This window comes from Chelonoidis abingdonii, chromosome 1, assembly GCF_003597395.2.
Source record: "Chelonoidis abingdonii isolate Lonesome George chromosome 1, CheloAbing_2.0, whole genome shotgun sequence".
NCBI classification, from domain to species: Eukaryota; Metazoa; Chordata; order Testudines; family Testudinidae; genus Chelonoidis; species Chelonoidis abingdonii.
Window position 1 is genome coordinate 261,657,894 of NC_133769.1, and position 27,298 is coordinate 261,685,191.

General features: G+C 43.7%; 1 protein-coding gene across 9 annotated transcripts in view; it reads right to left on the bottom strand.

Moving 5' to 3' along the window:
- Positions 1-27,298, bottom strand: part of ARHGEF7 (Rho guanine nucleotide exchange factor 7) — a 232,028-nt gene that overhangs the window by 67,490 nt on the left and 137,240 nt on the right. For all 9 annotated transcript variants that reach the window (XM_032764967.2, XM_032764968.2, XM_032764971.2 and 6 more), the window contains 3 exons: positions 21,547-21,641; positions 21,065-21,160; positions 7,642-7,764 (listed from right to left, as the gene is read on the bottom strand). In XM_032764967.2, the coding sequence (XP_032620858.1) occupies positions 7,642-7,764; positions 21,065-21,160; positions 21,547-21,641 (314 nt within the window). The remainder of the gene's footprint in view (positions 1-7,641; positions 7,765-21,064; positions 21,161-21,546; positions 21,642-27,298) is intronic.

The window sequence follows — 27,298 nt, forward strand, 5'->3', positions numbered from 1 at the left end:
TCTTCTGGAACGAAGCTCTGATAGAACAGATTTGTCTCCCCATACAGTGATCATATCCAGTATCTCCCGTACAGTCCATGCTGGAGCTCTTTTTGGATTTGGGACTGCATCACCATCCGTGCTGATCAGAGCTCCATGCTGGGCAAACAGGAAATGAAATTCAAAAGTTCGCGAGGCTTTTCCTGTCTACCTGGCCAGTGCATCAGAGTTCAGATTGCTTTCCAGAGCAGTCACAATGGTGCACTGTGGGATACCGCCCAGAGGCCAATACCGTCGAATTGCGGCCACGCTAACCCTAATCTGACATCTGCAATACCGATTTCAGTGCTACTCCCCTTGTCAGGGAGGAGTACAGAAACCGGTTTTAAGAGCACTTTATAACAATATAAAGAGCTTCGTTGTGTGGACGGGTGCAGGGTTAGATAGGTTTAACGGTGCTAAATTCGGTATAAACACATAGTGTAGACCAGGCCTAGGAGACAATAGATGGCATTATTAGAATTTTTACATATTTATATATTTTTACTTTGTGCAATCAGTATGTTCAGAGACATTCAAGGCAGAAAGAGACATGTTTCCAAACCTTAAAGTCTTATAATCTAAGGGGTTTCTGTTCTATAAGAAAGGTGAACAGTTTTGGAGCTGCACTGTTTAAATGTAACTTCTTGCTTCTTCATGGCACAGTTTGAAAACAGTATTTTGATGGCATACGTTGTGGTCTGCTATCGCTGTGTTTAATAAAAGAAAAAGCACTTAAAATTTTAAATGGAGGTGTAGCTAGGTGGAGAGACCGCCCACCGAGACTCACAGGGACGAACCACTCCCTGCCCACTAGTGGGCAGAGCCAGGGTGGGCCTGCCCCTTATGTTGGAAGCAGAGGGGCAGAACAGGAAGTATAAGAGGTGGGGCCTCCAGCTCAGTAGGTCCAGAGCCAGGGAAGGAGCTGGATGCCTCTGCCTTGCTACTGGGCCTTGGGCCAGGGACTGAGCTGTGCCAATCCCTGCCCTGGATGAGGACCTTAAGGGAGGGGAATTGCTGAGGCTGCCATCGGCTGAATACCCCGAGGAGCTGTCGAGACCGCCGCTAGACAAATACCTCAAGGAGCTGCTGGGAATACCAGCTGCCGAGTACCCCAAAGAGACTGAGGACCCACGAGCAACGGAGCCCTACGAACAAGTAGGGGGTAGGAAGTAGCCAAGAGAAACCAGACATTAGTCAGTTTGTGTTGTCAAAACCAGAGTCAGTGTGTTTTGGCAGGATCCACGCTGACCCAGTGACAGGACCACTCGCTACTGGTAGGGCCCTGGGCAGGGACGCGGTGGAGTAGGGTGGAGCTGGGCCCCCTACCTCCCTGCTGCCAACTCCACCCCTGGAGTGGCAGCCTCCCCACCATAGGCCGGACACCCTGTCTGTGTTTGCTGTCTGCCCCAGCAAGGGAGCTGGACTAAAGACTGCCAGTTACCCTGCCCCACACCTAGGGGCCAGGTGCCAAGATTTTTTGCTGACACTGTGCTAACCCCCTGACAACAGACTGTCAGCCGTTAGGTGGCATAGCAAGGGGAAGTGGCCTCCTTCAGAGACTGAAAGGGATGACCCACTCTAAGCTACTAAAGGAGGCAATTACAAATCCAGGGTTCATATTTCCATTGACACATCTAATTCAAACAGATAATATGACATGCTAAACAAGAGCTCATTCATCAGGACTTGCTTCCCTTTGCAAAATAACCTTGAAACTAACTGCATGTCCACAGTGTATTATTTAATTGTTCTATGATATTTATGATGACTCCTATAGGAATTCACAAAGTTGATTTTACAGACCAGAAAGTGACTGCAGTATCTTTTACCTGAGAATATCTTCCAGAAGCAGTGGATAAGTCTTTCCCCTGCGCATAGCCAAATCTTAAGAAATGTATCTGTTCACTTTGCTATCAGTTACCACATCCTATTTACATGGAATCTCAACCTGGAATGTGGGAAGATGGCAGAGGCAAAAACTACTTAGCAGAAAATGTGAGAAAGTCGTTAGGCTGAACAAGATTATTAAAAATCCTGGATGCGTATGTCTGAATACTTCACATTATACAGAGAATGCCAGCTGAAACTAATCACCAGCAAGAAAAAAAAATTACAGCATTTTATACATTTTGTTTCGTTTTTCTTCCTCCTCACCTCCCACACAGGGCTTGGCTACACTCGGAAATGTGCAGCGCTGGGAGTTACAGCTGTGGTCGTACAGCTGTGTAGGACCAGCGCTGCAGTGTGGCCACATTTGCAGCAGTTGCAGCGCTGTTGGGAGTGGTGCATTGTGGGGAGCTATCCCACAGGGCGCCTCGTCCCATTTCGGCGCTGTGGGTTGTGGGAAGCGGACGGAAGGGTGCGGGTCATTCCGCTTCCTGTCTCAACGCCCCGTGGTGCATTGCTTCCCTTTGCAGCCATTTGGTGCCATTGTGAGTCTGTCGTGTGATTTCTGATAGAAATGGAGCCCGAGTTGCTGAGGACTGTGCTGATGACTGTTGCCAACACATCACGTTTGGCAGTTGAGCTATTCCTTCAGCTCCAAAGTGACAGTGAGGAGTCAGACGATGAAATAGAGATTCGGCTGACGCTCCTGACACTAAATTGCTTCTGGCAGTAACGGACGTGCTCAGCAGCGTGGAACGCCACCTTTGGGCTCGGGGAAACAGCACTGAGTGGTGGGATCACATCGTCCTGCAAGTATGGGATGACGAGCAGTGGCTGCAGAACTTTCGGATGAGAAAAGCCACTTTCATGGGACTGTGTGCTGAGCTGCCCCAACCCTGCGGCGCAAGGACACGAGACTGAGAGCTGCCCTGTCAGTGGAGAAGCGGGTGGCTATTGCAGTCTGGAAGCTGGCAACTCCAGACAGCTACCGATCGGTCGCGAACCAGTTTGGAGTGGGAAAGTCGACCGTTGGAATAGTTGTGATGCAAGTTTGCAGGGCCATTAATCGCATCCTGCTAAGAAGAAGTGTGACTCTGGGGAATGTGCAGGACATTCTGGATGGCTTTGCACAAATGGGTTTCCCTAACTGAGGAGGGCGATAGATGGGACGCATATTCCTATTCTGGCCCCACCCCACCAGGCATCCGAGTACATTAATCGGAAGGGGTATTTCTCTATGGTTCTCCAGGCGCTTGTGGATCACCATGGGCGTTTCACTGACATTACACAGGCTGGCCTGGAAAGGTGCATGATGCACGCATCTTTCGGAACAGTGGCCTGTTCAGGAAGCTGCAGGCTGGGACTTTTTTTCCCAGACCAGAAGATCACAGTGGGTGATGTCGAAATGCCCATTGTGATCCTTGGAGACCCGCTTACCCGTTAATGCCTTGGCTCATGAAACCATATACAGGGAAGCTTGACAGGAGCAAGGACCGGTTCAACTACAGGCTGAGCCGGTGCAGAATGACTGTGGAGTGTGCTTTTGGCCGTTTAAAAGCGCGCTGGAGGTGTCTTTACGGGAAGCTAGACTTGGGGAAAGCAGCATCCCTGCGGTTATATCCGCGTGCTGTACCCTCCATAATATTTGTGAAGGGAAGGGTGAAACATTCAGGGACGAATGGACCTCCGAGGTTCAGCGCCTGGAGGCTGAATTTGCACAGCCAGAGAGCAGGGCTAATAGAGAGGCCCAGCACAGGGCTTCAAGGATTAGGGATGCCTTAGGGAGCAATTTGAGGCTGAAAGCCAACAATAATGTTTGGTGCCTTGCACAGGAGTGATGTGCAGTGGTTACAATGATTTGCAGTGCCTGCTTTTCCCTTGTGGTACAGTATGTTTCACTTTCTGTAATAATAAAAACTGTTTTAAAAGACAAGAAATCCTTTATTAAAAATACAGTACAGAAAACGGCTGGGGGGGGGGGAGGGTGCTGAACTGTACAGTTAGAGGTTGAATATGTGCTGCCTGGAGTGCTGTGCAATGCCTGCTGCACTTCAGGATTACTATGATGCATGGTGATGGGGGTGAGTGCATAGGGTAAGGGTCGTAGTTGTCAGGGCTGGTAGGTGAACGTACAGGTGTTGGGGGCAGCTGGTGGTGGTAAGAACCAGGATGCTGGAGAAGGGGTTTTGAGGAAACAGTGGGGCACAATGGAGAGAGCTTTGGGATGGGGGGAAGAAAGCACGGTAGTGCTCTGCCTGCATGGCTACCATTGACTGCATACAGTCCGTTTGGCGCTCCAGGACGCTTATCAGCCGGTTTGTGCGTCTCTTGACAGCCAATTCCTTTCTGTTGTTAGCCCGTTCTTTTTTCCTGCTTTCTGTTTCCCTCCATTCCTGCAGCCTCTTATTATCTCTGGAATACAGATTCATAACTGCTTTCACTAGCTCTTCTTTACTTTTCCTTGGCTTTCGCCGTAAACTCTGCAGCCTCTCAGAAGTCCGTGAAAATGCAGTCGGATTCAAGGACACTTATAAAAAAAAAAAACAGAGAGATAGAAACACTTACTACAGAGGCTCCATTGTTTATAATCACACTCAAGGGGTTTGTAGACTATTTGTAGCATCATTTACACATAGCGAGCATAGCACCCAGAGGCCACAGCACAGCATCAAGAGATGGTGAGTACCTCAGGGATCACTGGGGTTTCTGTGCATGGGGAAAGCAGGTAGCAGCTAGGGGGATACTGCACTGAACCCTACACCCACATCTGCCACAGCAGTTACTCTGGGAGCCATCTTGCACACGCGGCTCACCTGGGAAGGGGGGGCTGCTTGACTCTGGGATCACTGGGGTTTCTGTGCATTGGGGAAAGCAAAGAACAGCTAGGGGATACTGCACTGATCTGTATCCCTGCATTTTCCACAGGATTTTATCCTCCCAGATATCTCGCTGCTCCGTGTCACCTGGGAAGAGCGGGAGGGTCTTCTACAGCTATGTGGCTTCCGCCCTGGTCCCTATGCAGCTTGCCTGTGTGCAGCAATGGTCCCCCCACCCCTCACGGCACAGTGGCGCGGACGCGTTAGCCTGACTGGGACAAGGACCACGGTGGCTCTCCTATAAACTTACGGAAGCGCATTGCCCCGCTCTGGCTGAAACTTTTGCAGAGAGATTACAGAGGGCGATTACCACGACGTGATAGACCAAATCAATGGGCTATTCCACATCTAGGCATGCTTGCAGGCAGCCATAACCACCCCCCTCCTCCAAAACATTTCCATCCTTACAATAAAAACTTCTTACCAGGAACAGTCTCCTCTGCTGTTTCTTCACTACCAAGTTCCAGCGGCTGCGAATGGCTAGCTTCTTCCTGGCTGCTGCTGCTGAAGAGCTCCTGGCTGCATGCCTCCTGGGACTCTGGGGTGTCTCCCACTGTCTCACTCTCGGTTTCCTCTACACCCTCCCCCTCCTCTCCCGGCTCTGAACTGTCCATCGTCGTCCTCGGATTGGCAGTGGGGTCACACCCAAGTATCGCATCCAGCTCGTTGTAAAACGGCAGGTCGGGGGGCAGCACCTGAGCGCCGGTTTCCCTCACGTGCTTTGCAATAGGCACTCCGCAGCTCCTTTACTTTAACCCTGCACTGCACAGCGTCCCGGTCATGGCCCCTATGCTGCATGGACTTTGATATCTGGCCGTAGGTATCATAGTTTCTACGGCTGGAGCGCAGCTGTGACTGCACAGCTTCCTCACCCCAAACACTGTGAGGTCCTGCAGCTCGGCATTGGTCCATGCTGGGGCTCGTTTGGGGTGCGGAGGCATGGTCAGTGTGATTGATTGATTGATTGATTGCACTCCACGCCTGGCTGAGCAAACAGGAAGGGGATTTTTAAAATTCCCGGGGCATTTAAAGGGCGGGTCACCTGAGCCCAGGGCAGTGGAGTGCGAAACGATGACCAGAGAGGCTGAAAAGGTATGCTGGGATACCTCCTAATACCCTGGAGGCCAATTACAGCGCTGGTTAGTGTCCACACCTGATGAGCAGCGCTGCATCACCAGCGCTGGATTCGCTACACCCGAAGCCGAGCAGGAGTACAGCCAGTGCTGCAGCCAGAGAGTTGCAGCGCTGGCTGGGCTTTGTAAGTGTGGACAGCGAGTGAGCTGCAGCGCTGTAACCCCATCACCAGCGCTGTAACTTGCAAGTGTAGCCAAGGCCACAGAGTACTCTGTCACTGTTGCTTTCACTGTAACATGTAGCAAGCATTTCAATTTGTTCTTTCACACACACAAAAAGTTAGAAAACCTTAGGTAATGAGGAAGTTGGGGACAGATCACCTGTATCAAATGATTCAAAGGTTTATATTTTACATGACTGTGAATGAATAAGAGGCATGACTAGACCATAGAACATATTACTGAAAAACTAATATTGTTGAAAATGAAGGCCTCAGTCATGCCTGACTTTGCACAGGGAAGATGGAGAGGGTGTAAAGAGCCTTTTCCCCGGCTCATTGCCTAGGGCTAAAATTCTGGGGGGAAGTACAGGCTGTGCTCCCTGCCAGCTCCCTTATGGAGAAGGGCAGAGTAGGGTGGCTATAGTTCTCTGACTCATGCCCACAGTAGCCACCAAAGCTTCTCGGAGTTCCAAGGCGAACACACACTCAGCCCCTTGAAAAATTATTAGAACAACTGCCACAGCATTTGCTTCTCAGGAATCCTTAGGAGGAGATCCAGTTGCAGGACAGCTCTCCCACCTTTACTCGAATGCTGGCTGTGGCTTAAAACCAACAGTCTAGCTCCAAGCTTTCTCCCTCTGTAAGACACAGTGCCTGCAACTGTGCTGTACATGAATGGGGCCCTAAACACAGTCAAAAAACCTCAGCAGCTAAAGATAGTCATGTTACCTCAAACACTTATTTCTGACAAACAAGAAGTGCTCATTTTGTAAACTGTGCAAAATTAAGGCCCTGATCTTGCAACACCTATGCACATATCACCTATAGTCACATAAACCATCACATTGACTTCACTGGAGTTGCTCATTACAGCAAAGTTAAAAATAAATATAAATGTTTTCAGAACTGACTATTACGTTAACATTTTCTGAGTGCTTTCTCCATGCAAATGTATTGCTCTCAAAATGTAAGATCCAAGCGCTAATTCCAATATGCGGAAATGCACACCACCTCTTACTGTATTGAAAAATTAGCATTTCCCGTGTGTGTGGAAAGGGAGCAATTTTTTCAAGGCATGTGGTGATTTATGCTTATGCATCTGAGATTAGACTCTAGTTCAGCACTTGGTCTTTCAGAAGCTGGAAGGTTAGTTCTCCAACACAACCCTTCAAAGGTTAAGATACAGACGGCAGACAGAAGAAAGTTATAGAAACCAAAATCAGTCATGCCAGAACTTTCAAAATGAATATTTTCACACAGATGCTCTCAAAATTAAGATAATATGTACTATGGTTTCCTTTACACATTCACAGTTTATGTGCATTCTTTATGTTATAAAAATCTTCTCAAATAATAGTTTTCCGATGAGCGATACAATGGTCTTGGCTGCGCAGAATAGCTTTGGTTTGGTTAAAACAGGCTACAATGCTCTGTGTACTCACCAAAAGAGGCTGTAGGATATTTAAAGTAAGTGCGCCTATCAGCTTTTTTAAAAAATACATACTACTTATTTTTAAATCACTTTTTCTGTAGGAGTTTTAATTAAATATAAAATAAACATACCTGTGTTCTGTGAGAACATTTACTGCTGATGGGTGGTTGGCACAGTATGCAAGGTATAAGTTTTTCATTTGTGGCATTAAATTTAGAAAGCATCCTCCGACCCTTTGCTGAGCTTCAGGCAACCTAAAAGTAAGTAACATAAAGGAAGATTAAATTATAGTAACACTATCAAGACAAAACCAAAGACTTAAGCAGCAAGAACATGTTACACTTTGAGAAATGTGACCTCAACCCACTTCATTTAAAATTACTCTACAACAATCAGTCTATCCTAGAATCAGTAACTACAAATATCTTCCTCTCCCAATACTTCTACCCTGTAATCTCCATATCCTGCTATGCAATGCTATGTCACTATACTGAAGGCAGAACGTATACTGACATGTATAATTAAGGCTACGATTTAGTCAAGGGTATTTTTAGTAAAAGTCATGGACAGGTCACAGGCAATAACCAAAAAGTCCCAGGCTTGTGACCTGTCCATGACTTTTACTAAAAATACCCCTAATTAAATCTTAAGTGCTGGGGTGTGTTATGTTGTGTGTGTGCGCACGCACACTCTTCTGGGGATGCTGCTGATCTGGGGGGAGGGGAGGGAGAAGAGGAGGGGCACTCCAGGCCCCCCAGCTGCTGGGGTGGGGGAATGGCCCGGGGCCCTGCCACCACAGCTACTGCTCTGGGCTGGGGGTGGCCAGGGGCCCTGCCACTGCTGCAATCCATGCTGGAATCTGTGACCTCACATGAAAGACTCGCAGCCTTACTTATCATTAAAGGTAGTCTTTGGTGGGATCTTCACATCAAAGTTGTACTGGTATGATAATGCTGGTCAATGTTTTGCCAATATTGTTATATTTGGACAAGCCCTAGTACGGATGTAGCTATATCAGCATAAAAGGTACCTTACACTCAGTGGAATAATTATACTGGTATAAAACACATTTACACAGACATAATCACGTTTACACTAGGGGGGTTGTACTGCTTTAACAACAAGTTATAAAGTGGTACAACTTTCCAGGGCCGCCCAGAGGGGGGGAGGGGGGGCAAGTGGGGCAATTTGTTCCAGGCCCCAGGCCCTGCAGGGCCCCCCACGAGAATATAATATTCTATAGTATTGCAACTTTTTTTTATGGAAGGAGTCCCCGAAATTGCTTTGCCCCAGGCCCCCTGAATGGTCTGGGCGGCCGTAAAACTTTCTATTGTTGTTAAGGCCTTTGTCAGTTGCTCATAAACCTTTTCAATCATTTATTTTTCAGGCTGGAATTTCCCATGTTTGGTTTCTGTGTGAGGGTGAATTTTGCTGAAAAGTTTCAACAAAAACAATTTAGCCATTTTTAAAAGACATTTTTTTTTTTTTAATTGCTTTAGCCTCAGCATGGGTAACAAAGCTGAAATTTGTCAGGGAGCCAGCCCTTTAGGAGGAAAATTGCTTTTCACAATGTCTTGGTCAAGATCTGTTTAGATATGTCAGAGAGATATAACAGTTATATCACATACAGGCATAATACACTTCTGGTAACTTTTTTTGCATAATTCTCTCTCAAATTTCTATTAGCAAGGGGCTGGAGCGTACATGCCTTGAAGTTAACTGTGTAAACTTGGAGTAATCCAGTGAAGGATCAAGTCCTGAATTCTAATAATGCATACACACAAAGGGGGCAAAGTTAAGGTTGTGTGGGTAATCTTATCTTTGTCACTTCCTTACTTTGAATATTTCACTTCACAATATAAATATTCATTAGTTTGATCCCTGGAAAATATTAATGAGCAACAGAATAATTATACTAACTCCCTTTCAACTGTAAAGTCATTTCAATTTGAGGATATAGACATTGATGGGAATTAGGGTCCAAATTCAACAGTTCAATTTCTTTTTTCCTTCACTGACTACCAGCAGGCCTGCTCGCAGTAATAATAATATAACAATTTACATCCGTCCTAAAAAATACATTTTATTGACAGGCATGTGTTGTTATTCTGGGAGAAAATGATATACTTTCAATTTAAAAAAAACAGCTGGAAAATTAAATTTTGTCTCAATTAGAAAACTGACCTGTTGGAAGTGGATGTCAAAATAAACTGGTTTCACCTGAACTGGTGCTAAAAACTTTACTGATACTGTAGAAAGGGTAAAATTTTTCATCATCATTACAAGATGTGCTTGCTCTTGACTCTTAAGTTCACTTCTTCCAGCAGTCTCCTCATCAGTATTCTTCCATTTCCCTGAACAGTTACTGAGAAACGTGTCTTCCCCAGAATTGTACACCTTGTCTCGCTCAGCTTGTAAACTCTTTAAGACATGTTCTTTGCTCCAATCTAACACGCTGTGTAAGTTTACAGCACTATGGGGAAAAATTTAAACTAAAACACAATAAAGTTACTGTACGGCTCTTTCATCAGAGTGAAATGAATAGTCTGCAACCCTTTTCCTCTGGCTATATATTCTGCAGCTTTTTAAAAATGTGAAATGGAACACAATGTTAAAATTCAGAATTTCCTATTGCCCCAAAGCAACAGAGACTCTCTGGTACGCATTAGGAAAACGACCCATTATTAACATTTGGCCCAGTGCTGACAATAGTTTAACAGCTAGCATACGGAGAACATCATTTTCACCAAACCTCAAAAATGTTTTCTGTAATGGTGCTAAAAACAATTTTGTCCTATCAACAGTAGCAGTTAAAACACTTTCAGCAGCAGGTAAGAAGCCTGTTTCTGAAAATAGTGATTAGCAGTGGGTCACCTTCCTGGTGTTAGAAGTAACATCCCAATCCTGCTATGAAAGATAACATATACTACAAACCCCCGAACATTTACACTTACATACACAAAGACACGCACACCATGCACTTCTCAGAGCAAGGCTTTAATGATAACTAAACACTACAAACATACTACAGCCTAACCAGAGTTTCTCAAATTTTTGAAAATTGACCCCTCCTTTACGAAAATAAAACCAACTGCGTCCAATTTCAGGGCCACCGTGGGGAGTTAAAAATCCAGTCCTAAAAAAGTAGTTACTCAGGGTATGGCTACACTTCGAATTTCAAAGCGCTGCCTGATCGGGAGAACAGAAGACCTGATCGGGAGAACAGAAGGGTGTGCTGTCTGCCGGGGGCTAAGGTACAGGATGTGGATCTGAGGCTGAAAAGGATCCTAGCTGGAGCGGGAAAGAATCCGTTGATTGTCCTTCATGTGGGAACGAATGATACGGATAGTCACTCGCTGGACTGTATCAAGGAGGACTATGTCAGACTGGGGAAGACGCTCAAGGAAATCGAGGCTCAGGTGATCTTCAGTGGGATTCTGCCGGTTCCTAGGGCGGGGCGACGAAGGAGCGACAAGATTATGATGATTAACAGATGGCTCAGGCAGTGGTGCTATAAGGAGGGTTTGGGATGTACGGTCATTGGGAAGCGTTTACGGACAGACGACTGTTCGCTCAGATGGACTTCATCTAAGCAAGGAGGGAAATAGACTTCTAGGATGGAGGCTCGCCGACCTCATTAAGAGAGCTTTAAACTAGGAAGTTGGGGGAGATGGTTGGGAGATGTTCAGGAGATCTCCACGCCGGAATTAACCTGGAGAGGGAAGTAAACGAAGTGAGAGGGGATACCCTTGTGGACCAAAGAATTGACCCGAGGAGGAAAAGCGGAGTTGAAACTAGCCTACTAACGGGTGATGCTGGTGGTAGAAGGTCTGTGCACGACGGGGGGAAAGAATGTCACTAATGACACAAACGTCAAAAATTAAAATGTCTGTACACTAATGCGAGGAGCCTAGGGAACAAGATGGAGGAACTGGAGCTACTGGTGCAGGAAGTGAAACCGGATATTATAGGGATAACAGAAACCTGGTGGAATAGTACTCATGACTGGAGTACGGGTATTGAAGGCTATGTGTGCTGTTTAGAAAAGACAGGAAGAAAGGCAAAGGTGGTGGAGTAGCCTTGTACATCAATGATGGGTGAACTGTAATGAAATAAGAAGTGATGGAATGAGATAAGACGGAGTCTGTCTGGGTAAAAATCACGCTGGGTAAAAAAGCTACTAGAGCTTCCCCTGAGATAGTGCTTGGGGTGTGCTACAGACCGCCGGGATCTGATTTGGATATGGATAGAGACCTCTTTAATGTCTTTAATGAAAGTAAACACAAAGGGGAAATGTGTGATTATGGGAGACTTCAACTTCCCGGATATAGACTGGAGGACGAGTGCTTGCAAGAATAATAGGGGTCAGATTTTTCTGGATGTGATAGCGGATGGATTTCTTCATCAAGTAGTTGAAGTACCTACGAGAGGGGATGCCATTTTAGATTTGGTTTTGGTGAGTAGTGAGGACCTCGTAGAAGAAATGGTGGTAGGGGACAACCTTGGTTCGAGTGATCATGAGCTGATTCAATTCAAATTAGATGGAAGGATAAACAAACGTAGATCTGGGATTAGGGTTTTCGACTTCTCGAGGGCTAATTTTAAAGAGTTAAGGAAATTAGTTAGGGAAGTGGATTGGACGGAGGAACTTGTGGATTTAAATGCGGAGGAGGCCTGGAATTACTTTAAGTCGCAGCTGCGGAAACTGTCGGAAGCCTGCATCCCAAGAAAGGGGAAAAAAACCATGGGCAGGAGTTGTAGGCCGAGCTGGATGAGCAAGCAACTCAGAGAGGGGATTAGGAAAAAGCAGAAAGCTTACAGGGAGTGGAAGAAAGGCGGGATTAGCAAGGGAAGCTACCTTAGTGAGGTCAGAACGTGTAGGGATAAAGTGAGGAAGGCTAAAAGCCGCGTAGAACTGGACCTTGCAAAGGGAATCAAAACCAATAGTAAAAGGTTCTACAGCCACATAAATAAGAAGAAGAAAACAAAGAAAGAAGAAGTGGGGCCGCTATACACTGAGGATGGAACGGAGGTTAAGGATAACCTAGGCATGGCCCAATATCTAAATAAGTACTTTGCCTCGGTCTTTAATAAGACTAGTGAGGAGTTTAGGGACGATGGAGGGATGACAAACGGAAATGTGGATATGGAGGTGGATATTACCGCATCTGAGGTAGAGGCCAAACTTGAACAGCTTAATGGGACAAAATCGGAGGGACCGGACAATCTCCACCGAGGATATTAAAGGAACTGGCGCGTGAAATTGCGAGCCCGTTAGCGAGAATTTTTAAGCAATCGGTAAACTCGGGGGTTGTGCCGTACGACTGGAGAATTGCTAACGTAGTTCCTATTTTTAAGAAAGGGAATAAAAGTGATCCGGGTAATTATAGGCCTGTTAGCTTGACGTCTGTCGTGTGTAAGGTCTTGGAAAAAATTTTTAAGGGAGAAAGTAGTTAAGGACATTGAGGTCAATGGTAATTGGGACGAATTGCAACATGGATTTACTAAAGGTAGATCGTGCCAAACCAACCTGATCTCCTTCTTTGAGAAGGTGACGGATTACTTAGACAAAGGAAATGCGGTAGATCTAATTTACCTCGATTTCAGTAAGGCGTTTGACACGGTTCCGCATGGGGAACTGTTAGTTAAATTGGAAAAGATGGGGATGAATGTGAAAGTTGTAGGTGGATAAGGAACTGGTTAAAGGGAGACTCCAGCGGGTCGTACTGAAGGGTGAACTGTCAGGCTGGAAGGAGGTTACTAGCGGAGTCCCTCAAGGATCGTTTTGGGACCGATCTTATTTAACCTATTTATTACTGACCTTGGCACAAAGAGCGGGAATGTGTTAATAAAGTTTGCGGATGACACGAAGCTGGGGGTATTGCTAACACGGAGAAGGACCGGGATACTATTCAGGAAGATCTGGACCACCTTGTACACTGGAGTAATAGTAATAGGATGAAATATAATAGTGAAAAGTGCAAGGTCATGCACTTAGGGATTAATAATAAGAATTTTAGATATACGTTGGGGACGCATCAGTTGGAAACGACGGAGGAGGAGAAGGACCTTGGGGTATTGGTTGATAGCAGGATGACTATGAGCCGCCAATGTGATATGGCTGTTAAAAAAGCAAATGCGGTTTTAGGATGCATCAGGCGAGGTATTTCCAGCAAGGAGAAGGAGGTGTTAGTGCCGTTTATATACGGCGCTGGTGAGACCCCACTGGAATATTGTGTGCAGTTCTGGTGTCCCATGTTTAAGAAGGATGAATTCAAACTGGAACAGGTTCAGAGACGGGCTACTAGGATGATCCGAGGAATGGAAAATCTGCCTTATGAAAGGAGACTCAAAGAGCTTGGCTTGTTTAGCCTGGGCCAAAAGAAGGCTCCGGGGGATATGCTTGCTCTATATAAATATATCAGGGGGATTAACGTTAGGGAGGGAGAGGAATTATTTAAGTTTAGTACTAATGTAGGCACGAGGACGAATGGGTACAAACTGGATATTAGGAAGTTTAGACTTGAAATTAGACGAAGGTTTCTAACCATTAGGGGAGTGAAGTTCTGGAACGGCTTCCGAGGGAAGTAGTGGGGGCAAAAGACTTATCTGGCTTTAAGACTAAGCTTGATAAGTATATGGAGGGGATGTTATGATGGGATAGTTTAATTTGGGCAATTGATTTTGGATTATCGGCAGATAAGTCTGCTCAATGGTCTGTGAGGGGATGTTGGATGGGATGGGAACTGAGTTACTGCAGAGAATTCTTTCTTGGGTGCTGGCTGGTGAGTCTTGCCCACATGCTCAGGGTTTAGCTGATCGCCATATTTGGGGTCGGGAAGGAATTTTCCTCCAGGGCGGATTGGCAGGGGCCCTGGAGGTTTTTCGCCTTCCTCTGCAGCGTGGGCATGGGTCGCTTGCTGCTGGTGGATTCCCTGCAGCTTGAGGTCTTCAAATCTCAATTTTGAGGATTTCAATAACTCAGTCATGGGTTCGGGGTTGTTATAAATGTGTATGGGCAGGGTTTTGTGGCCTGCCTTGTGCAGGAGGTCAGACTAGATGATCATATTGGTCCCTTCTGACCTATGAGTCTATGAGTCTATGAGACTGCCCCCTCCCCCCATATGAGTAGGCACCATTCTTCTATGGTGGGGTGCACTCAGGGAGGGGACAGGGTGGGAAGGGGCAGGGTGGGGCTTTAGGGGAAGGGGTTGAGTGGGGATAGGGCCAGGGACAGAGTGGGGATGGAGCACCCCTCAGAAAATCAGAAAGTCGGCACCTGTGCTTCAGACTTCCTGGTATTTAAAAAACACACCCCTCTCCCAGAACTGCACCCCAAAGGTAGCAAGCTTCGGGTTTACAGCTAAACTATCTCAGGTGTACTCAGCAGTTGGTGAGGCACAGAGCACACACACTTTGCCCAGTTTATGCTCTTTGTATCCTTACTCATGTAAAGCACAAGATAGTACAAAGCATACAGTAAAATCAACATCTGAAATCATAAAACATCCCTCACTTCCTACTTCACCCTTCCCTTGTGCAACCATCCAGATCCAGGCAGACAACCAGTGTCCTCTATCCCTTTGCCTACATACCTTGCCCCTGCTGTGCCTCCCTCACCTTAATCTGGTACAAAATGGCTCTCTCTCGTAGTTCCGTCCTATGATTCCCTTAAAACACTTCTGCTTCCTTCATTCTGCCTCCTGGTAACTTTTCACTGCTTCCAAATCTCCTTCTCTTCAGACAAGAGGAGGAAGCATTTTTTCCCAGCTAGAACAAACCCACTGTCCCAACCTGTTTACTCTGAAGAGCCCATCCTTGTGGGCTGATCCCTCATTATTGTCTCTGGCCAGGCAGAAGCAGGACACAACCTTGCTAATTCATGGCTCATCCACATACTTACAGGCTTTCCATGACAGTAAGTTCATGATGCAATTTCATAAAGTCATGCACAGTTCAAAAGTGGTACAGATAGTACCCCAAACAGTCATGATGACTTCGGAGAATAACTGAGACGCCTGTCTGCCCTCCTCAGCTGGCTTTTGGGGGAAAGGGGTGCATCCCTCAACCGTTTAAAGAAATAACAGCTGTTCTTGTGGATTTCCTTGCAGCACTTTTTCTGTCTGGACCCACGTTTCCTCTAATACTTCTAATCTGGAGTTAACTGAACACATCTGATCACGAGCACCAACTTTGATTTTTCTGGGTGGGTGCCCCAGCCCCCTTCTACCCTGAGGACCCACCCCCACTTCACCCCTTCCCCTAAGAGCCCACTCCAGCTCTGCCTCTTCCTGCCCCTCTCCCCAGCGCCTCACACCTGCCACCAAACAGCTAATTGGTGGGGGCCACCAAACAGCTGATCAGAGGGTGGCTGGTGAGTGCCGAGCACCAATTATTTTTTTTTCTGTGAGTACACCAGCCCCAGAGCACTCCTATGCAGCTCCTATGCATCTGATCTAACCTCAGAGTGCTCAGGCAAAATCTCAAAGCACCTAATACCAAGATGACTCAATAGCAGAGTTGTGCATCCTCGTGGGAGTACAAGCATATGTCACCCTGTTAGCATCCTATGTGAATTTGCGATAATGTAAAAACATTCCATTTAAGGTATGGTAGTTAAATAGAAAATAATATAAAAACGATTATATATAAACTTGGTGGGGTGGGAGGAAGGATGCAAATAGATAACAGAATGTTTGGAACATTATGAAGGGAATATATTCAAAAGTAGTAGCCTTCGGGATTGTCTACACTGCCCCACAACTCCCCCAAGAGGACACTGCAGCTGCAAACTAGATGGTTCCTTGTTTGCGTTAACATAGTTCTGACTGAAGATGACTTTCTTAATAAGAGGGTCATACCGTTAATACGAGTAAAATCAACATTCCTATCCAAGTATAAGGACACATAGTGAAGCAACAAAAATAATCAGAACTACAGCACAATTTTTTTCACACTATTTCAAAGCCACATAGGCTTGGTCTTTATCAGGAAACTGACATGCCATTAACAATGTTTTTAGGCAACAGGGCACCCCTGACCCCCTGAATTGCTGCTGAAAAAGGATTTCTCTGTCTCTCTCAATATTGTTTTCTGTTTAACTGATACATTTTTGATAATTTTTCCACACAGCGACATCAAATTACCTGTACCTTCCCCTTACACATTCTGTACTTTTACCAAAAGACCATTAAATTATTCTCTACTGTACATTTTTAGAAACACTGTAATATTAGACTATTCATTCCCCACCGACATGAGCTAACTAACACACAACACACTATATGAGGCAGTTGGTAACCCATTTCCTTTCACTTTTCTAGCTCATGCATCAGTCATTAATATTTTTCTATTATTTTGCAGGAGCAATGAATGCATTAACTATTGTAATGAGCATGTCATTTTTATCTCTTTTAGCTGTCTGAAGAACAACGGTTAATATTTGTCACCACACTGCATGAAGCTATTAGCAATTAATATGTTCAAATCCAATAAAGATGATAGTTATTTTATATAATTTATTCTGAAGTTGACATTCCATCAGTATTCTCATATTTTTGCTATTGTAATTAAAAAGCAATTACAGGAATTAAAAATACTCTACAGATGTATGTATATAACATACACACAAATGACTTTAGAAATGACAATTTTTCTCTGCTAGCAAAGTAACAGTTAAGGGTCTGACAATATATCCATTACAAATGACAGTGTTAAGCCTTTTGGTTTTGGTTTTTTTTAGCTCTATGAAGTTTCAAGATGATACTTTAAAAATTATATTAAGTCTCAGACTAACAGTTAGTTTATTTTCAGATAAATTTTTAATTAAAGTAATATGACAGTCTGAGTTATAAGAGGACAAAAAACATGTATTTACTCTGCATATGGAATTATAAGGTCTGTAATACACAACCTGCATTTTTGCACATTTACTATACAAGCTGACATATGAACGTATCTGTAGATTACTGTTATTCATTATGATATATATACACATATACATATATATACATATATATATATGTGTGTGTGTATATATATATATATATATATGAGGACTAGCCTCAATGATATTACTCAGGTTTAAAATGGAACACTATTGCCTGAGTTTTTGAAAATAGTGACTAGAAGTGGGATATGCACTCGATCAGTCACAATCTTTTCATGAGTCTGGACACCCAGGACCATGAGCTATATCCAAGACTAGACTGGCAGCCAACACAGAAAGTAATATTAGTATTATATAACACTAAATCCTATATTTTGCAGAAGACTGGACCTAAATTCTGCTGCAAAGACCCTGGATACCGCAATACTCTAGAGAAGATCTTAGAAATGTGGTAGCTTCAGACACATTTTTTTAAATTTAGTTTTTAATATTATTCAGTATAACAATAAATACAACCAGTACTCCAGACTCATTGTTAATTTATGCTGGCCCCACATTTTCAGTTTTCGAAACATCACAGATTTGTCTACGACAATACACCTCTACCTCAATATAATGCTGTCCTCGGGAGCCAAAAAATCTTACTGCGTTATAGGTGAAACCACGTTATATCGCACTTGCTTTGATCCACCGGAGTGCGCAGTCCCGCCCCGCCCCCCAGAGCACTGCTTTACCGCGTTATATCCAAATTCATGTTATATTGGGTCGCGTTATATCGGGGTAGAGGTGTACCTAGAATTGTCCTGTACAAGACGTCAGAGGAAAGCTGGAGGTTTCGGCAATTGAGTAAGGCTGTTGACACTCAAGGATGCTGTTTGGGATAGTGGAATAAACACATTAACTCACAGGTCCCCAAACTGTGGGGCGCACCCCCCAGGGGGCACAGAAGAACATCTGACAGGGTGTGGCAGGGTCTAGACCAGCTCCCATGGGCCCTGCTCTGCCCCTAACTCTGCTCTGGTCCTGCAATCAGCCATGTCCCCTGCTCCTGGCCCTGTCCCCAGCCTCGGCTGCTCGCTGCGGCTCCGTTCCTGGCCCAGGGCCAAGGCTTGGGGTGGGGCCGGGGGCAAAACCCCACCTGGCTGCAGGTCCAGCTGCCAGCCCCCACCACAGCCTCAGACCCACCCCCAGCTGCAGCCCCAGCCCCCTTACTCCTGTCCAGAACCCCCTCCCCACACAGGTAAGGGGGGGGAGCAACCCTCAAAAGTTTGGGGACCACTGCATTAAGTGGATGTTGATGTTTATAGTGTCATGTTTAGGTTTCACAAATAATAATTCATTGAGAGAAATGTAGAGAGGCATTTCACACTGTTCCAAGCTATCATTTTAGGCTGCCTACAAACTCGGGGAGAACTCTATTAGTTTACAATTCAATTCACATTTTCAAAGTTTTCTTCATGACTATGAGAAGGTTTCAGTTAAAGCCATCCCTCTTCAATCATCACCCTTACTGGTCCCTCTCTCTCTCTCTCTTCCTCACACACACAAAGTTAAGTGTATTTCAGAGACAGTTTGTGGATCTCACTCAGCTCCACCCAGGGCCGGTGCTACCATTTAGGCGACCTAGGCAATGGCCTAGGGCGCCAGAATTTTTGGGGGGCGCTATTTTGCTGGGGGAGGGGGGGGCAGCACGTGGCTCAGGGGGACCTACCACAGTCATGCCAGCGGACGGTCCGCTGCTGTGACGGCTCCGGTGGAGCTGCCGCAGTCGTGCCAGCGGACGGTGCGCTGGTCTAAAGGCTCCGGTGGACCTACCGCAGTCATGTCTGCGGCAGGTCCACCGGAGCCTTTAGACCAGCGGATCGCCCACCGGCACAACTGCGGCAACTCCACCGGAGCTGCGGGGGGCGGCGAAACAGCCATCCACCTAGGGCGTCAGAAACCTTGGCGCCGCTCCTGGCTCCACCCAATAATCATATTCTCGTTTCCCTTAGATATTATTCAATGAAACGAAAATGAGACGACAGGCTGGGCAAAATCTGTAGAGATAGAATAGTTTAACTTAATTTAAATCTGGCACTAGGAAGAGTCCTGAGGTGTAGGTTTGTTAGGATCCCTTCAAATACTGCACTTTACTGTCACTTACCTGAACAAAGAAGTAACCCTAAAAGAATTTGTCTGATGGCACCAACTGCCCAGGCAGCCAGACAAGAAATGTCTGTGGGGCACCACATTGCCTATGCTGTAATATAAGTGTCTGGAGGCAAGTTTAAGGAGGACAAACCTTCTATAGAACATAAGAGAAACTTCCAGAATGCTGCAAACAAAAAAACAAACTACCCTGCAAAGATTAGGTTCCAAAACACTGGAGATTTTGCCATGCTAAAAAATCCTACAACAAACCACAACTTTATCAAGCGGCTAAGGCATGTGTGTTCTGTAATACGCTAATTTACACCAGTAGCACGATTAAACAAGTTAGACGGAAAGATGCCTGAAAAGACGCCTAACAATGCACTGGAAAATATCTGTTATTGAGATACAAACCAATGAACCTTTTGCAAGCAACTCAAAGGACAGAAAAAAAATGACCCTACTTGAAAAGAGGAAGTGATAGTCCATTTATTTCCATTCTCACGCATGTCAATGTCATATTATTTAGGCTCGCAATACTATAACATAAAAACTATTTAAAATTTCTGACAGAGTGTCTGCATTTGGTCATTTGTGTACATCACATCTTTTCATTGTACACTGCAACACGAAGTGCCTGAATGATGAAACCTTAAGGTCCCAAAAAATAAAATGGTAAACCTATTTTGAGCCTAGATGCTGCTATCAGTTTATAGAGCAGGATTGCCAGCCAAAACAACATGGCAAGTTGACAAAAATCAAGACATCATGGCAGGGATTCTTCTACACTACAGGAGTTATGATGGATTGGATCGAAACAGCAGGAAGTCAGCAACTCAAGTCAGTACACTAGGATGAAAATTAAATTGAAAATACAAGTTGGCATTGCCAATGTGTTTATGAGGAGAATGTAATATAAAATGTTTGCAATTTTCTGTAGTCCTGGGGGACTGTTTCCTCTGCCCATCTACCAGAATCCGTTATGGTCTCAATATATTACACAATAGCATTATTTTAAGTAGCAAGAACAGGAAATAAAGGACATTACAGGAAGGTGACCTACTACAGTTTAAATCAGAAAGAAAAGTCTAAATAATTATCTTCATGTAAGCTTAAATGATGAAAATCACCACACTAATCTATATGTCAGAGCTCCACAAACTGGCATTATTATACGGTAAAGGAGCTTCCCTGTGTAAGGGAGATTGGTATTCTCCTCTTATTAATTGATATATAATATCTTACCTGTCAAAATGCATGAAGAATTACAATATGTACATGCGAAACATTTCATTTAAGTGACCTCCAAAATTCAGCAACCATTGTATTGGCACCCACAGAACTCGGTAACAGAAGTGAAGTGACAAAGTAAAGAGGCATTTCAAGCCTAGATTGCTGTAAGAAGATGAACTAATCCTTGGGATGACAGCACTGAAAAATGAAAGTTTCATTTTCCAGAAACAACAGTGTCCCTCAGAATATGCAGAAGAAAGAACTTCCCAACTTTAATTCTGCAGCCTGTTTGTACTTACTTGGTGCATTCTTCTAATGACTGTACAAGCATCTGCTGGTAAGAACTGATTTCTTCCAGGTTTCCCATTAAATATGAAGTATTTGCAGAATTTAATCTGGAGCCAAGAAAAATAAAGCTCAGTAAGCAGCTGCAAACTCAAAAAACCAACCTCCATATAATTTTACTTCTATTTCTGCTTTCCTCAAAGTCACATTTTTGTTGTCAAATCTATATTTACTATTATTATTTATTTGCATTACCATAGCACTTAGAAGCCCTGGTCATGGATCAGGACCCTACTGGGCTGGGCACTGGACAAAGAGGACAAAAAGACAGACCCTGCACCAATGATCTTACAATCAAAGTCGAAGAGATTACAGGCAAACATTTCAATGCCAAGCATCTACTTAACTGAAAAGCTTGTAAAACAGACGTTTTGATCCTATGAAAAACAAAATCTAAGCCTTAGTTAATTTAAAAGAAAACAAAAAACTCACATACTTTTCACTGACTTGTAACGGTCGCAAGTAGTTTGAAAGCATTGTCTGTAGTTCCTTAGCATATTCATTTTCTGTTTCTAAAATATTTTGTAGCACCTACAATAAATATATGATAATTAGTGACTACTATTGTTATTTTCAAAGAGACGTTACAAAAGATTAAAACTTTTTTGAAATATTCTTTTTAGTATTTACTGTAACTAGTATACTGTAAGACCATAAAACTTACACAAAGAGCTAATAATCAGATACTGAATTAGATTCATACACTGACAATGAGTTGTTAAATATTACACAGTGCAGCTATGAAAAACGCTTTTCCTTCAGATGTCTATGTACCACAAAAAGAGTAAGCCCAAAGGAAGGTTTCATTATACCTAGCAACAATGTTTCCTGTAGAATTTAAATACCTACACACCAAGCTTTTTCAAAAGTAGGAGAATATTATTGCTTCTATACACTTTAAACTGGTTGAGAGGTTATCAGAAAATTACAAAAAGTTCCAGAAGTGAGCACTAGTCTTTTGAGTCCCTTGTTGCCATCTATTTTTCTGCTGGGATTATTTCCTCAATCTTAATGATTAAGACCAATGCAGTCACCTAATCTTGACTCAACATTTGTTACTGAGTTTACCTGGAAGTGCAATTGTGTGTCTTGGAGGACCGCAGGTAAATTTTAAATAGACGACATGATTATTTTAAGATAATTCTGTTTAAAAATACATTACAGCATGTTGACTGAATGTGAATGTAACAGCAGTAAACTACTGCAGAAAAAAGTTACCACAGTTTCAGACATAAAACAAAGACAAACAATATGGCACATGCTGGTTTTTAACATCACATCACCACATGTAAATCAACAGCAGTAATTCAGAATAACTTGCAATGTATACAGGAGATCATTCTTTATTAGGCAACCTCGTCTAAAGAGACTGCCCCAAAATATCCCAAAATGTAATCTGCTCGGTTCTAAGAACATAAGAACGGCCATACTGGGTGAGACCAGTGATTAAGGCTACGTTTTAGACACAGGTTTTTTTAATAAAAGTCATGGAGAGGTCACGGGCAATAAACTAAAACTCACAGCCCGTGACCTGTCCATGACTTTTACTATATACCCCTAACTAAAAGTTGGGGGCGGGGGGGGAACAACGACACATGTCCTGAGATGCCGCGGGTGCTGGGGAAGGTGGTCTGGGACCAGGCTGGTGCTGGGGGGGTGGGGGTGGGGGGGTTGGTGTGACTCGCAGGCTCCCTACCCGGCTATGCCTCATGCCCCTGTAGCTCCTAGGTAGCGGAGGGGCCAGGGGGCTTCGTATGCTGCTCCTGCCACAAGCACCAGCTGCACAGCTCCCACTGTCCAGGAACTGCAGCCAATGGGAGCTGTGAGGGCAGGGCATGTGGGCGCGGACAGCACACGGAACCCCCCTGGCCCCTCCGCCCAGGAGCTGCAGGGCCATGCCAGTGGGAGACGGAGAGCCCCCCACCCTGAGAAAAGCACCCCCCTACCCTTAGCTCACACACCCAAACTGCTGCTAGGCCCCGAGGCTGCTCGGTTCAGGCAGCCCCAAGCCAGCACCGGCCACTGTAAAAGTCACAAAGATCATGAAAAGTCACAGAATCTGTGACCTCCGTGACAGACTCACAGCCTTATCAATGATCCATCTAGCCCAGTTCCTGTCTTCCAACAGTGGCCAGTGCAAGATGCTTCAGAGGGAGTGAACAGAACATGGAAATTTATCAAGGAATCCACCCTACCACCCAGTCCCAGCTTCTAGCAGTCAGGGGTTTAGGGACACCCAGAGCATGGTGTTGTTTCCTTGACCTGATGCATTTATAGTAGAAGGCCCCCCTTTGTTAAGCAACCACCGTTTTGTAGCCCCTTCAGACAGGTTTCATTGTTTCCAAAATGTCAACAGACACGCACAGTACAGAACATGAACTTGATTTTACTCACTGGCAATTCAGCAACAGAATGGCCTTTCCTGTCTGAATTAAATATACTTCCCTACATTTGTTAGAATATTTTATATGCAAGGAAACAGGCCAATTTTTAAGCTCTTCTGCTTTACAGAATCAAAATTAGATTTGCTCTTATATTTTGTACACCAATGTAACATGGATGTGTTCTGGATAGTTCTGTGACTTTTAATGCATTGCATGTAAGATGCCACATTAATACAGACAAATATAACACACAAGAGAGAAAGTAAAGTCTAATTTTATCGTTTATAATAAGGACTGCACTAAATGCATTATTCACTGTTGTAGTCTATACTCTGTTTTAAGACATAAAAAAGCCATTCTTATCTAAATGCAAACCTGATGAAACAAATGACATCTGAACTATTTAAAATGAAGACTTCACTGTTTCTTTCATTGGTGTCATTGAATTCTGCTTTATTCTCTGAATGCTTCTATTCATCTGAAGGAAAAGGGACCACTTTCGAGTTCATTCTCTTGTTGGAACTCTGAATCCTGACCCAAAGATTAAAATGTCTCCTTTCTTCAAGACACCATGTCAGACGAATGCCACAGAGAAAGCATTAGCTATTAATTGGGCAGCTAGCACATACAGTACAACGTTAGTGCACAAACTGCAAGTGGGAATAAACTTATTAGTTTTAATGTATTTGGAAAGCGACTAAACAAAGATAAAACAATAGCTGACCCTTACAGAATCACAAACAACAGTGAACAAGGATTCATGCAAAAATGTAACAAAAAGAGTGCTAAAATAAAATGCATAATATATATAGCCATTTGCCCTCTCAGGATTAACTCCAAAATTAATTTTTCCAATATGGCTTTCCCATAAAACAGGATGTACAAACACAAAACTTTCCAAAGCTGAGGGGAAGGAAGGAGATGAACCAATAACAAGAACATGCCTGCCTGCTGAAGCACTGAACCATTTTATAAAGTGCTCCTGTACCAAAGTGAAAGAAATTTGCAGGACACTTGAAAAAAGCCTCAATACCATGGCAGTCTCTAAGACACAGCAAATACTCTGAATGTACATTCTGTTTCATGACGCAATAACTGCCTGAAAATCTGATGACTAAATAATATTAACCTGTACACAGATTGCTTGATTTTTGGGGGAAAAAAATCATTTAAAAAGGCAGCAAACATTTCAACATTTTTAAGAATCAATATTCGCAATACCCCCAGGAAATTAAAATGCATTGAACAGTAAATATCACTGTGCTGTAAAGCCCCTACTCAAAAAGATGAGTTTCCACATTCACCTAATTTGCTTTAAATCATTCCAAAACTTTACTGGTACGATGCAATGCTATTAGATATGCACATAATATTAAAAGACATTTAAAATATATTAAACTTCTCCTTTAGTTGACTTTCCTGTCTGCATAAACAGTGATGACTGTCATTGTATATAGCATTTTTGTTTCTACTTTGAGAAGCATTTTTTTAAAACCTGGTTCACAGAGATCTAAATGCCATTCTTCTGTGTCACTCTATCCCCTGCAACTTTCAGTATTACTTACCTACCTCACAAAGAAGTTGCGAGGATTAAATGTCTGTACAGCACTTTGAAGATGTAAATAAAGTTCTATAAAGTGCTCAGTATTACAAGTATGAGTATTTACACTGCCTCTCCAGAGCACTTCTGAATTCCTAATCTCACCATCATGCTTGTATTCTCTAATAATCACCTTTCTTGCCTTTCCTGCTTTCTGCATGTTCTGGCTGCTGCAAGACCCCATTAGACCTCAAAGACCTTGTTCTCAAAGCTCCATCACAACATTTGCACAGATAAGTCTGGGTACCAAAGGAACGGGTCGTTTTCATTGAAAGGGCAGCTTTTACAATACATAACACTAATGAATGGCATACAAAGCTGAGCTCGTCCAGTGCAAGCTTTCCCTTAGTCACAAGGCATGGAAAAATCAAGCGTGGTTAACAGTTCTGTCACACAAACCCAGTAACCTTCCTAAGGCAAAAACTATTATCCAAAAATGGATTTAAATGACCTACATAGAACTGAGCAACTTTCAAACCACATGAAAAGAAAGTCAGATTTCATTACAACGTTAGGGACATGTGGCACGTTCCCATTTTGTCACACAACTAACATGACTCATCTAAAACATCCCCTCATTATAACAAATAAGAATCATTGTGTAATTTGCTTGCATCACTGGAACTCGACAAGCCACATCCTCAAACATGGGCTCCTAAGCAGAGCATGCAAATGTTACACATGCACAAATTCCACATCTACAAGCAAACGAAGAGTACTTGGCATTTTGCACATGCAAATACCAGCTGATGCAACTTGGAAAGTTTAGCCTTATAGAAGGACTCTCATTTTAAAGCATATAGGAACAAATAATGGAAAATTAGAGTCAGAAAAGTGAACTATTTCTTCACCTCCTCTTCCACCCCTAAAAGAGTCACTAGAAATCCTCTACTTGAATTTGTACTATCTGCATATAGTAGGCAATTAGCTTATAGACTTACATAATAGAGAAATAAAACTTGACACATTAAGCTTTATTATTCTATAATGGTCAACTAGGAAAATGTGAAAGTACAAATAATTTTTTTTTTTAAAAGCCTGTCTTACAGGGATGTCATGTGATAACATGCCAATTTTGCAGCAACTGGTTACTTATTTATCTTTCGTTTAAAGTAATTTATTTCATTGTTAATTCTACATCTGGTTCAGATTATGTAGTTCTTTAGTATTTATATGCCAAGATGGATGGGCTTTGCATCAAAATAATTCTCTGCCATTTATTATTTATATATTCTCCTGCCAAGCACACATCTTGTCCTGCATACTCAACTACATAGTGTAATATGTAGTAAATCAAACTTACTTTCAGATCAGAGTGTATGATAACAGTTTGTTAACTGGAGATGGTGCTCTATAAATTGATAAAATAAAATAACATGCTCAGGGAGAAGCGAGTGGAATATTTGTGGAAAGAGCCCCCAGGTCATCAGATTATGAGATTTTCCACTGTCCAGTCCCATCCTGGAAGGGGAGTTGGCAAAGTTTCACCCACCATATTCTGAGCTTGCTCTGAACTGTACTTTGACTCCTTCCTCCTTCCATGAGGCCTGTCTAGTATCACAACTCTTTCTCCAAAAACCTACTGTGAGGCTTGAACACAAGAACAGCCACACTGGGTCAGACCAAAGATCAATCTAGCCCAGTATCCTGTCTTCTGACAATGGCCAATGCTAGGTGCCTGAGAGAATGAACAGAATAGGTAATCATCAAGTGATCCATCCCCTGTGGCCCATTTCCAACTTCTGTCAGACAGAGGCTAGGGACACCATCCCTGCCCATCCTGGCTAATGGTTATTGATGGACCTATCCTTCATGAATTTATCTAGTTCTTTTTTGAACCCTGTTATAGTCTTGGCCTTCCCAACATCCTCTGATAAGGAATTCCACAAGTTGACTGCGTGTTGTGTGGAAAAAAATACTTCCTTTTGTTTGTTTTAAACCTACTGCCTATTAATTTCATTTGGCGACCCTAGTTCTTGTGTTCTGAGGAGTAAAGAACACTTCCTTATTTACCTTCTGCACACCAGTCATGATTTTATAGACCTCTACCATATTCCCTCGGAGATTCCCACCATGCATCAATACATTACTAGAATCCCACAAGCACCACATCCAAGCTTGCCAGTTTCAAAACACCCATACAAGAGCTAAGATTTTAGGGCAATCTTGTTTAAGACCAGAGGCTGGAACAATGGCTATGGGTC